The sequence below is a fragment of the Tursiops truncatus genome, chromosome 6, assembly GCF_011762595.2.
Source record: "Tursiops truncatus isolate mTurTru1 chromosome 6, mTurTru1.mat.Y, whole genome shotgun sequence".
Lineage (NCBI taxonomy): Eukaryota > Metazoa > Chordata > Mammalia > Artiodactyla > Delphinidae > Tursiops > Tursiops truncatus.
In genome coordinates this window covers 83,682,147-83,695,424 of record NC_047039.1, presented here as the reverse complement: position 1 = coordinate 83,695,424, position 13,278 = coordinate 83,682,147, and the positions used below count along the sequence as shown (strand labels likewise).

Here is a 13,278-nt window from a genome sequence, read left to right as displayed (position 1 = left end):
GTTATGTGCACAAAAATGATAAATACTTAAAACAGGGGAAAAGATTTCCTTCAGATGCAGACAGGAACAAAGTAAATGGAATCAAGAAAGGGTACACAAGGGACTTCAGTGGTATTTTTAAAGTTTTCTTCCAAAAAAGGGGATGAAACTGTGGCAAAATGTTAAGAGTTGACAAAGTTGGGTGATGAGTGTTATATTATTTTTATTATTTCCTACATATTTGTACATTTGAAATGTGTGTGTGTGTGTGTGTGTGTAATTTTTGAAAAAGGTACCTCAATGTTAAGGTTGTTGTCAGGGTAGTTCCTTATTCCTCTCTCAAGCGTTTAAGTTCAGAACCATTTTCTAGGGCTACAGAGAGTAGGTAAAAATATAACATACTAGGCCCCTGACATTCTACACAAAATTGTCTGTACATTGGTGTTTCTGCATTTTTCTAAAAAGTAGACCCATAGTATCCTGATTATTATATTAGCCACCTACCTGGTATTCTTGCTTCAATCCTTGCTCCCTTAGAATCTATCCTTTTCATAATAGTCAAGGTGATCTTTTAAATCATATCAGGTTATCATCTGCTCAGAACCTTCCAAAGGTTTTCTATCCAACTTTGTTATGATATTCTGCAAGGCCTTCCGTAATCAGGCCCAGCTGATCTCTCTGACCTCCTCTCCCGTGCTCACAATCAGCCACACTGACCTCCTTATTACTCCCTGAATATGCCACGCATCCTCTCACCTCAGAGTCTTCACACTTGATTTCCCTTCTACCTGGAGAAGTCTATTCCCGATGGTTTATGCCTTCACTTCCTTCAGGTCTTTGCTCAAATGGCATCAGAAACCTTCCATAACCACCCTATATAAAAGAACACTCATCACCTTCTGTGATTCTCTGTTCTTTTTAACCTGCTTTTACTTTTATTTCAAGGTACTTATAGCCATCTAAATATTATATATTTATTTATTTTAAAAATGTCTCTGTTTTCTTCACTCCCGCCTGCAGAATATAAGTTCAATGAGAAAAGAATTTTCTTCTGTTTTGCTCACAGCTATATTTCCAGTGTCTAGAATAGTATCTAGGATGTAGTAAATATTCAAATGTTTCTGTTCTTCTAATAATCAGGTCAGAAAGGAAGATAATATGCCAAGTTCTGAAAATCTGCAAAAATACCAAGTTTGATACATGGTATATAACCAAGGAAGTTTAAAAAAAAAAAAGAAAGTATACCAACTCACTAATTAAAAAGCTTTGCAGTATGCAAGCAGTAAACAGCAAACTATGGCCAAACTTTCAGTAAAGGTGACATCTCTCTCTTTATAGTTTTGAAATTAAATTTAATAACTAGTTATGGCTTTTTCCCTTCTTCCAGAAATATCCTGAAATTTCTGTCTAAAGATTAAAAGATATGTTTAAATGAATACTTATCCATACTGATAATTGTAAAAAGTAATTATTCTGAGTTAATTAAAATTCTGAAAAATGTCCAATTATGTATTTAATGATTAAAAGAAGAGAGGCTATACATATATTTGCCTTTGTTAAATATTGATTTAAGGATTTCTAATATGTTTTTACAACATGTAATTTTAAGAGCAAATGTACACAGCAGAAAACATTTGGTATCAATAATTAATCTAATTTCTTTACAAACACAGAGCACAAGTCCACTGGTAAACATTTAAACAACTTAGAGTAAACACATTCTAGATGTCATATAATTTATCATTAAGGACTCCAGAGTCATAACTATTTAATTAAAATAAATCTGGACTTCTCCTTGCTTGTATTACCTAACTACTATACTAAGGTATTAATAGTAATGAGTTCATACTTACTTCAAAATCAGAAGGCACCAAAAAGAATACATATAGCTTAAAAAATATTAAATGAACCACCAAAAGGAATGAAAACCAAAGGAGAAAAGGGCCTCCATTCATTTACTCAACAAATATCTAATGAAGACCTACAATATAGGTATTAAGCACAGTATTCCTGAGAATATTCCTGGATTGTCTATCCATCTGAGTTAATAGTAAAAATAATTCCAGATTGGATCCCTGCCCTTCCACTTATGAAGGCCTTGTGCTTTAGACAAACACCAAAGTTTCTCTGTTCTTCAGCCTTCTTTTATCTGAAAAATAAGGATAACACTGCCCTTATCTAGCATCCAGATAGCTGGCACTCTTTCACTTACTGGTCTCTATAAAATATTTGACAATTAGTCATATACTGACTTATATTAACATTTTATAAAGCTTTAAATTATTATTTAAATATTTAACATTTCATGAATTCTCATCTAGGTAAGTTTCTTCAAAGCAGAAACCATGACACATTTTTCAGAATCCTCTATTATCAACTAGTATTATTATCATATGTTAACTGTTTGGGGAGAGGGACAGGGAGAGCTGAGTTTTAAAGAATATGTTTTGTACTTTTCTATGACAAGCCAAAAAAATGATAAAAAGTGATGCAATTATAATGTGTTTCAAATTAAACTAACAAAAAGCCAGGAATCTTTTTAGCTTGATCTAGCAGTTAAAAATGCAAGTATCAAATCAAACTTACTCCAATTCCCCTGAGAGGAGCTGTGTAAGCACTTTGCACACATGGTCAAAAATCCTTACAATGGTCAACAATCCTTACAACAATCCTGTCATACAGAATGAAATTTTACTTTCAGAAAAAATATATATAAATAGCAGTAAGAATTTTTTTGCAGAGGGAGCTGTTATCATTTATAAATGTTATCATTTATAAGCTGTTATCATTTATCATTTTTAAAAGATAAATTTGGGGCTTTCCTGGTGGCACAGTGGTTAAGAATCTGCTTGCCAATGCAAGGGACATGGGTTTGAGCCCTGGTCTGGGAAGATCCCACATGCCACAGAGCAACTAAGCCTGTATGCCCAACTACTGAGCCTGTGCTCTAGCACCCATTAGCCACAACTACTAAGCCCACGCACCACAACTACTGAAGCCCACACACCTATAGCCCATGATCCACACGAGAAGCCACCGCAATAAGAAGCTCACGCACCTCAACGAAGAGTAGCCTCCACTCGCTACAACTAGAGAAAGCCCAAGCACAGCAATGAAGACCCAACGCAGCCAAAAATAAATTAAAAAAAAAAACTCCTTAAAAGATAAATTTGAACAAGTTGCTTTATTAACTGTTTCTTTCAATAACCAGTGAGCCAGATTGAAAAAAACCCATAAAGAATTGAAACAAGAAAAGAAAAATGGGTGATATTGTAAGAGAAGAAAAATATCACCCTCCCCCCAAAAACCCTATTAATAGAAAGTGCAAAGGGATTTAGACCAATTATTAGAAATAAGTTTAAAGATAATTGGCCATAAGATCTATATATGAAAACTAACTATATTTCTCTATACACCAACAAAAGTTAGAAAACATAATTTAAAAGGACATGTTTAACACCTCCCCAGAACACACACACACACACACACACACAAACCCTGAAACAATGAAGTACTTAAGAACAGATTAATGAAATAGACTGAAATAGAGAAACAAAGTTAAGTGTGAGCCCTGTATTCCAGTCATCTGTTGCTGCATAACAAATTCCTCCAAAACTTAAAGGCCTAAAACCGCCACTTAATTCTGCTAATGATTTTGCGGATCAGACATTTAGGAAGTCAGCTGAGGAGTTCTCACTTGGGGTCTCTCATGCGGTTGAGTCAGATGTTGGCTGAAGCCACAGTCATCTGAAGGCTCAACTGCACTGATGTCCAAGATGGCTCACTCAAGTGCTGGCACCTGAGGCTGGAAATTTCTGAGCTCAGCTGTGGCTGTGGCTATCTCCCATGTGGGAGTCTTCAGATATTTGGACATTTCACATGATGGCTAAGTTCCCCCAGTGCAAGCATCCTCAGAGAACCAGTGGGAGCTATCTGGCCTTTTCTGATCTAGCCTCAGAAGTCTGGTGGCATTACTTCTGCCTCAGCTCAGATTCAAAGGAAGGAGAATTAGACACCACTGTTGCTACTGTTTGTGGGTGAGTAGCAACGTCATACTGTAGAAGATGATGTAGGATGCAAGATACTTTGCAGGTATCTTTAAAATGTACAATCTGTATGCAGAAAATGCACCACAATCTGTATGCAGAAAACTATAAAGATACACAAATAATAAAGAATACATAACCAAGTATAAGAATATCCCATATTCACAGGCAGTAAAACTGGACATCGTAAATATATAATTTGTCTCTAAATAGATGGATAAATCTAATGCAATTCCCAAATTTCCAACAAGACTGTGTATGAACTTTGAAAAGCAGATTCCAAATTTTATATGGAAGGCTAAATGGCCATGAATTGCCAAAACACACTTGAAAAGGTAGAATAAGGTAATCATATTATCCAACTAGATATCAAGTTTATCACAAGACTGTCTTAATTAACACAGTGTGGACCCTGGTGGAGAAATAGACAAATTGACCAGTGGAACAGAGAAGAAAGAATGGAGACACACTTATGCATATATGGAATTGTGATATGGAAATAACACTGCAGAAATCAGTTAATAATGAGATAACTGGTTTTCCAAAAGAAATAAAACAAAATTTTATTTATATCTATCTCATACCATCAATACCAGATAGATTAACAACTTAACTGTTAAAAGCAAAACATTTAAAACATTCAATAGAAAATATAGGGAAATTATCTTCTTGATCTTAGGATACAGAACATTCCTTGAACAAGATACCAACAGCATGAACCACAAGAGAAAACACTGATAAATTAGATAAAGACTGACACATTTAAATTAAGAACCCCTTTTCAACAAAGACGCTATACCAAAAATAAAAAGATACTTACTCCTTACTATACAAATCGAATAATGATAAATCTAGAAAATTTATAGTAACCGTTCATGAAATTGTCTAAAAATAAGTTTTACACAAACTAGCAAAGAACAAGCCTATACAAAAAATTCAAGGAAGATATGAATAAAACTAAGCAAATACCCACATCTAACAACAGTTTCGATCTCATTATTTTAATGGCACACACGAAGCTTTTATGCCAGAAGGAGATCAATAATGTAAATACATATATATTTTTTAAATCAGTAAACAAACACTTTGACCATACCACTGTCTCAAGAAAATCATAAGTGATTTTTAATGACATGTTAAACAGTGAAGATGGTAAGAAATGCAAGTCATAATAATCTCATTGACATTAACAGGTAGAGTACCATTCAATAAACTCTGCATCTTGCTGAGCACCTGGTACTATGACATACACAATTAGTGGAGACATAGTCCCTGATCTTTAGGGCTATAATCTAGGTAGCAAGAAATAAAATACACATATAGAGAGGCAAGTCAAAATTCCACCTAAGTCTCAAATCAATCTTTTTTCTCTATCTTCACCATCTCGGTAACCACTCCTAAATGATCTTTTGCATTCATTTCATTCTATCCCAGTCTATTCACTATACTGCAGCTATAATAACCTTTTTGAAATGTAAGATGACCAGAGATGCATTTTTCGGTGAAAAAGACTATAGATTCACAAACACGAGAGAGGACCTTCAAGATGGCAGAGAGGAGTAAAACGTGGAGATCACCTTCCTCCCCAAAAATACATCAAAAATACATCTACATATGGAACAACTCCTACAGAACACCTACTGAACACTGGCAGAAGACCTCAGATTTCCCAAAAGGCAAGAAACTCCCCAGGTACCTGGCCATGTGGCTGACAGGTCTTGGTGATCTGGCCGGGTGTCAGGCCTGAGGCTCTGAGGTGGGAGAGCCGAGTTCAGGACATTGGACCACCAGAGACCTCCCAACCCCATGTAATATCAAACGGCGAGAGCTCTCCCAGAGATCTCCATCTTAATGCTAAGACCTAGCTCCACTCAACGACCTGCAAGCTCCAGTGCTGGACACCCCATGCCAAACAAATAGCAAGGCAAGAACACAACCCCACCCAATAGCAGAGAGGCTGCCTAAAATCATAATAAGTTCACAGACACCCCAAAACACACCACCAGACATGGTCCTTCCCACTAGAAAGACAAGATCCAGCATCATCCACCAGAACACAGGCACCAGGCCCCTCCACCAGGAGGCCTACACAACCCACTGAACCAACCTTAGCCACTGGAGGCAGACACTAAAAACAACAGGAACTATGAACCTGCAGCCTGCGAAAAGGAGACCCCAAACACAGCAAGTAAACCAAAACGAGAAGACAGAGAAATAAGCAGCAGATGAAGAAGCAAAGTAAAAACCCACCACACCAAACAAATGAAGAGAAAATAGGTAGTCTACCTGAAAAATATTTCAGAATAATGAGAGTAAAGCTGATCCAAAATCGTGGAAGTAGAAAATACGATTAACGTTTAAAAGGCCCTAGAAGAACTAAACAGCAAACAAACAATGACGAACAACACAGTAAATGAAATTAAAAATTCACCAGAAGGAATCAGTAGCAGAATAACTGAGGCAGAAGAATGGATAAGTGACCTGGAAGATAAAACAGTGGAAATAACTACCACAGAGCAGAATAAAGAAAAAAGAATGAAAAGAATTGAGGACAGTCTCAGAGACCTCTGGGACAACATTAAACACACCAACATTCGAATTATAGGGGTCCCAAAAGAAGAAGAGAAAAAGAAAGGGACTGAGAAAATATTTCAAGAGATTATACTTGAAAACCACCCTAATATGGGAAAGGGAATAGTCAATCAAGTCCAGGAAGCACAGAGAGTCCCATACAGGATAAATCCAAGGAGAAACACACCAAGACACATATTAGTCAAACTATCAAAAATTAAATACAAAGAAAAAATATTAAAAGCAGCAACAAAAAGCAACAAATAACATACAAGGGAATCCCCATACGGTTAACAGCTGATCTTTCAGCAGAAACTCTGCCAGCCAGAAGGGACTGGCAAGACATATTTAAAGTGATGAAAGGGAAAAAGCTACAACCAAGATTACTCTACCAAGCAAGGATCTCATTCAGATTCGACAGAGAAATTAAAACGTTAACAGACAAGCAAAAGCTAAGAGAATTCAGCAGCACCAGACCAGCTCTACAACAAATGCTAAAGGAACTTCTCTAGGCAGGAAACACAAGAGAAGGAGAAGACCTACAATAACAAACCCAAAACAATTAAGAAAATGGTAATAGGAACATACATATCAATAATTACCTTAAATGTAAATGGATTAAATGCTCCCACCAAAAGACACCCACTGGCTGAAAGGATACAAAAACAGGACCCATATATATGCTGTCTAAAAGAGACCCACTTCAGACCTAGGGACACATACAGACTGAAAGCGAGGTGATGGAAAAGATATTCCATGCAAATGGAAATCAAAACAAAGCTGAAGTAGCAATTCTCGTATCAGACAAAATAGACTTTAAAATAAAGACTATTACAAGAGACAAAGAAGGACACTACAGAATGATCAAGGGATCAATCCAAGAAGATATAACAATGGTAAATATTTATGCACCCAACATAGGAGCACCTCAGTACATAAAGCGAATGCTAACAGCCATAAAAGGGGAAATCGACAGTAACACAATAAAAATAGGGGACTTTAACATCCCACCTTCACCAATGGACAGAACATCCAAAATGAAAATTAATAAGGAAACACAAGCTTTAAATGATACATTAAACACGATGGACTTAATTGATATTTACAGGACATTCTCAAGTGCTCATGGAACACTCCCCAGGATAGATCATATCTTGGGTCACAAATCAAGCCTTGGTAAATTTAAGAAAATTGAAATCGTATCAAGTATCTTTTCTGCCCACAAGGCTATGAGACTAGATAGCAATTACAGGAAAAAAAACTGTAAAAAGTACAAATACATGGAGGCTAAACAATACACTACTAAATAACCAAGAGATCACTGAAGAAATCAAGGAGGAAATCAAAAAATACCTAGAGGGGCTTCCAAGGTGGCACACTGGCTAAGAATCCGCCTGCCGCTGCAGGGGACACGGATTCGAGCCCTGGTCCGGGAAGATTTCCACATGCTGCAGAGCAACTAAGCCCATGCACCACAACTACTGAGCCTATGCTCTAGAGCCCACGACGCACAACTACTGAAGCCCATGCACCTAGAGCCTGTGCTCTGCAACAAGAGAAGCCACCGCAATGAGAAGTCTGCACACTGCAACGAAGAGTAGCCCCCACTCACCACAACTTGAGAAAGCCCGCGCGCAGCAACAAAGACCCAACACAGCCAAAAAAAAAAAAAACCCTAGAAACAAATGACAATGAAAACACGACAAATGCAGCAAAAGCAGTTCTAAGAGGAAAGTTTAGAGCGATACAATCTTACCTCAAAAAACATCTGAAATAAATAAACTAACCTAAAGCAATTAGAGAAAGAAGAATTTTAAAAAAACACCAAAGTTAGCAGAAGGAAAGAAATCATAAAGATCAGATCAGAAATAAATGAAAAAGAAATGAAGGAAACATTAGCAAAAATCAATAAAACTAAAAGCTGGTTCTTTGAGAAGATAAACAAAACTGATAAACCATTGTCCAGACTCATCAAGAAAAAAAGGGAGAAGACAAATCAACAGAATTACAAGGGGAAAACGAAAAGTAACAACTGACACTGCTGAAATACAAAAGATCATGAGAGATTACTACAAGCAACTCTATGCCAGACAACCTGGAAGAAATAGACAAATTCTTAGAAAAGCACAACCTTCTGAGACTGAACCAGGAACAAATAGAAAATATAAACAGACCAATCACAAGCACTGGAATTGAAACTGTGATTAAAAATCTTCCAACAAACAAAAGCCCAGGACCAGATGGATTCACAGGCAAATTCTAGCAAACATTTAGAGAAGAGCTAACACCTATCCTTCCCAAACTCTTCCAAAATATATCAGAGGGAGGAACACTCCCAAACTCATTCTGTGAGGGCATCATCACCCTGATACCAAAACCAGACAAAGATGTCACAGAAAAAGAAAACTACAGGCCAATATCACTGATGAATATAGATGCAAAAATCCTCAACAAAATACTAGGAAACAGAATCCATCAGCACATTAAAAGGATCATACAACATGATCAAGTGGGGTTTATCCCAGGAATGCAAGGATTCTTCAATATACGCAAATCAATCAGTGTGATACACCACATTAACAAACTGAACGATAAAAACCATATGATCATCTCAACAGATTCAGGAAAAGCTTTCAATAAAATTCAACACCCATTTGTGATAAAAACCCTCCAGAAGTAGGCATAGAGGGAACTTACCTCAACATAATAAAGGCCATATATGACAAACCCACAGCCAACATTCTTCTCAGTGGTGAAAAACTGAAACCATTTCCACCAAAATCAGGAACAAGACAAGGTTGCCCACTCTCACCACTACTATTCAACATAGTTTTGGAAGTTTTAGCCACAGAAATTAGAGAAGAAAAAGAAATAAAAGGAATCCAAATCAGAAAAGAAGAAGTAAAACTGTCACTGTTTGCTGATGACGTGATACTACACATAGAGAATCCTAAAGATACTACCAGAAAACTACTAGAACTAATAGGTGAATTTGGTAAAGTAGCAGGATACAAAATTAATGCACAGAAATCTCTGGCATTCTTATACACTAATGATGAGAAATCTGAAAGAGAAATTAAGGAAACACTCCCATTTACCACTGCAAGAAAAATAAAATACCTAGGAATAAACGTATCTAAGGAGACAAATGATCTGTATGCAGAAAACTATAAGACACTGATGAAAGAAATTAAAGATGATACAAACAGATAGAGAGATACACCATGTTCTTGGATTGGAAGAATGAACATTGTGAAAATGACTCTACTACCCAAAGCAATCTACAGATTCAATGCAATCCCTATCAAACGACCAATGGCATTTTTCACAGAACTAGAACAAAAAAATTCACAACTTGTATGGAAACACAAAAGGCCCCGAACAGCCAAAGCAATCTTGAGAACGAAAAATGGAGCTGGAGGAATCAGGCTCCCTGACTTCAGACTATACTACAAAGCTACAGTAATTAAGACAGTATGGTACTGACACAAAAACAGAAATATACATCAATGGAACAGGATAGGAAGCCCAGAGATAAACCCATGCACATATGGTCACCTTATCTTTGATAAAGGTGGCAGGAATGTACAGTGGAGAAAGGACAGCCTCTTCAATAAGTGGTGTTGGGAAAAATGGACAGCTACATGTAAAAGTATGAGATTAGTTCACTCCCTAACACCATACACAAAAATAAGCTCAAAATGGATTAAAGACCTAAAGGTAAGGCCAGAAAGTATCTAACTCTTAGAGAAAAACATAGGCAGAACACTCTATGACATAAATCACAGCAAGATCCTTTTTGAGCCACCTCCTAGAGAAATGGAAATACAAACAAAAATAAACAAATGGGACCTAATGAAACTTAAAAGCTTTTGCACAGCAAAGGAAACAAGACAAAAAGGCAACCCTCAGAATGGGAGAAAATATTTGCAAATGAAGCAACTGACAAAGGATTAATCTCCAAAATTTATAAGCAGCTTATGCAGCTCAATATCAAAAAAACAAACAACCCCATCCAAAAATGGGCAGAAGACCTAAAAAGACATTTCTCCAAAAATGATATACAGACTGCCAACAAACACATGAAAGAATGCTCAACATCATTAATCATTAGAAAAATGCAAATCAAAACTACAATGAGATATCATCTCACACTAGTCAGAATGACCATTATCAAAAAATCTAGAAACAATAAATGCTGGAGTGGGTGTGGAGAAAAGCAAACCCTCTTGCACTGTTGGTGGGAATGTGAATTGGTACAGCCACTATGGAGAACAGTATGGAGGTTCCTTAAAAAACTACAAATAGGGGCTTCCCTGGTGGCACAGTTGTTGAGAGTCCACCTGCCATTGCACGGGACGCGTGTTCGTGCTCCAGTCCCGGAAGATCCCACATGCCGCGGAGCGGCTGGGCCCGTGAGCCATGACCTCTGAGCCTGCGCGTCCGGAGCCTGTGCTCCGCAACGGGAGAGGCCACAGCAGTGAGAGGCCCGCATACCACAAAACAAACAAACAAACAAACAAAAACTACTAATAGAACTACCATATGACCCAGCAATCCCACTACTGGGCATATACCCTGAGAAAACCATAATTCAAAAAGAGTCATGTACCAAAATCTTCATTGCAGCTCTATTTACAATAGCCCAGAGATGGAAACAACCTAAGTGTCCATCATCAGATGAATGGATAAAGAAGATGTGGCACATATATACAATAGAATATTACTTAGCCATAAAAGAAACGAAATTGAGCTATTTGTAATGAGGTGGATAGACCTAGAGTCTGTCATACAGAGTGAAGTAAGTCACAAAGAGAAAGACAAATACCTTATGATAACAGATATATATGGAATTCAAGAAAAAAAAATTTCATGAAGAACTTAGGGGTAAGACAGGAATAAAGACACAGACCTACTAGAGAATGGACTTGAGGATATGGGGAGGGGGAAGGGTAAGCTGTGACAAAGCGAGAGAGTGGCATATATACACTACCAAATGTAAAATAGATAGCTAGTGGGAAGCAGCCGCATAGCACAGGGAGATCAGCTTGGTGCTTTGTGACCACCTAGAGGGGTGGGCTAGGGAGGGTGGGAGCAAGGGAGACGCAAAAGGGAAGAGATATGGGAACATATGTATATGTATATGTATAACTGATTCACTTTGTTATAAAGCAGAAACGAACACACCATTGTAAAGCAATTATACTCCAATAAAGAATTAAAAAAAAAACATTACTATCCAAGGTGCATATAAAAAGCTTCCACCCTTCAAAGCAATAAAAGAAAAAATCCAGATTAAGACGACAAAGCAGTGTTATTTTAACCTACTAATTAGCAAAAATTTGAGGAATGAGTAATACTAGTGTTGTAAAATGCATTCATTGTGAAAGTGTAAGTTGATGTATCATTTCTGGAGAAAATTTTGGTGATATGAATCAAAATCTTAAAAATATGTATGACATCTGATTCAATAATTATTGCTAAAAATGTATCCTTAAGGAAATAGTTACAAATACATATAAAAGGATTCAGCTACAAGGGTATATATTTTAGCAAAATTTTCTTAAGACTGTCTTTTCATACTGATTTACCTGAAACAATAAAATAGCCTTACCTGAACTGTACGTCCTGCATTGATATGCTCTTCATGCAACTTGTCCCAGATTCTGCACCTCTGATACTATATAAAAGAAAGGGGAAAGGTACTGAGTTTTTTTTTATCACTAAGTGATTATTCCCAATTTACCTCAAAAATCCCCACTCACCCACCCAAAGTTAAACATACCAGCTAAAATATTTACTGCCTTAGTAGTGGAAATTAACTGTCCAAAGTCCATACAACAGGAAGTTTTCAAAAACATTACACCCAAAATTCTGGTAAATGGTAAAAACAAACAAAACCCACTAAATACTCTTTATTTTACTGAAAAAGAGTATGTATTTTGTCTATAATGCACACTCTTTGGAGGTGAAAAAAATGAGAATGTAAAAGAGCGTGAAAAATGAAAAGATTAACAGCATTCATCAGATATTGTTACTATATATGAAGACTTTGAAATGTCTGTTAATGATAGAGTCAAGTATTGAAAACTAAAATCTGATTTGAGAAAAAGTAACATGGATACTGCAGACTAGAAAGTATATAAAAATGAGAATGAACATTTAATATATATGTCTTAATTTTTACCAAGGTAATGTTTAGTTTTCAGAGTTCATCCAAGAAACTTAACGAGCGTGATAATGGAAAATTTTTCATTTGACAGGAAAATGTGATAACATTATGATGGAATACTTGTATAAAATATAAACAACACCAAATGTCACACATTATTTTTGGTTGAAATAAAAAACCCAAATAATTAAGATGTTAGCAGATGTGAATAATGACATTAAACACATTTTTGGTATAACCCACACACACACACTACTCTGAAAGCACAGTAACATGAAAATGCCCCATATACACATAGAAGGAAAAATAGATTATAAAAGTAGAGCACTAAAATTTTTTCTAGGGTATTTTTATATTCCCTAGTCTGCATATTCTTTAAATTTGGTAGTGAATAATGCAGCAAAAAACTCTTTTGATACTTCTGAATTTTTGTTTTTTATATCATCTAAGAACTAAACAATAGCCATTAAGCTTAAAAATAACAGACTATGGAGAACAATATGGAGGTTC

General features: G+C 36.3%; 1 protein-coding gene across 7 annotated transcripts in view; it reads right to left on the bottom strand.

Annotated features, from left to right (window-relative positions):
• The window catches only part of STX17 (syntaxin 17), an 84,580-nt gene that overhangs the window by 51,307 nt on the left and 19,995 nt on the right, over positions 1–13,278 (bottom strand). For 6 of the 7 annotated variants that reach the window (XM_073806340.1, XM_019949081.3, XM_073806338.1 and 3 more), the window contains one exon: positions 12,211–12,276. The exons of the other annotated variant lie outside the window; for it this stretch is intronic. In XM_073806340.1, coding sequence (XP_073662441.1) covers positions 12,211–12,276 — 66 coding nt within the window. The remainder of the gene's footprint in view (positions 1–12,210; positions 12,277–13,278) is intronic. 7 annotated transcript variants of the gene reach the window in all.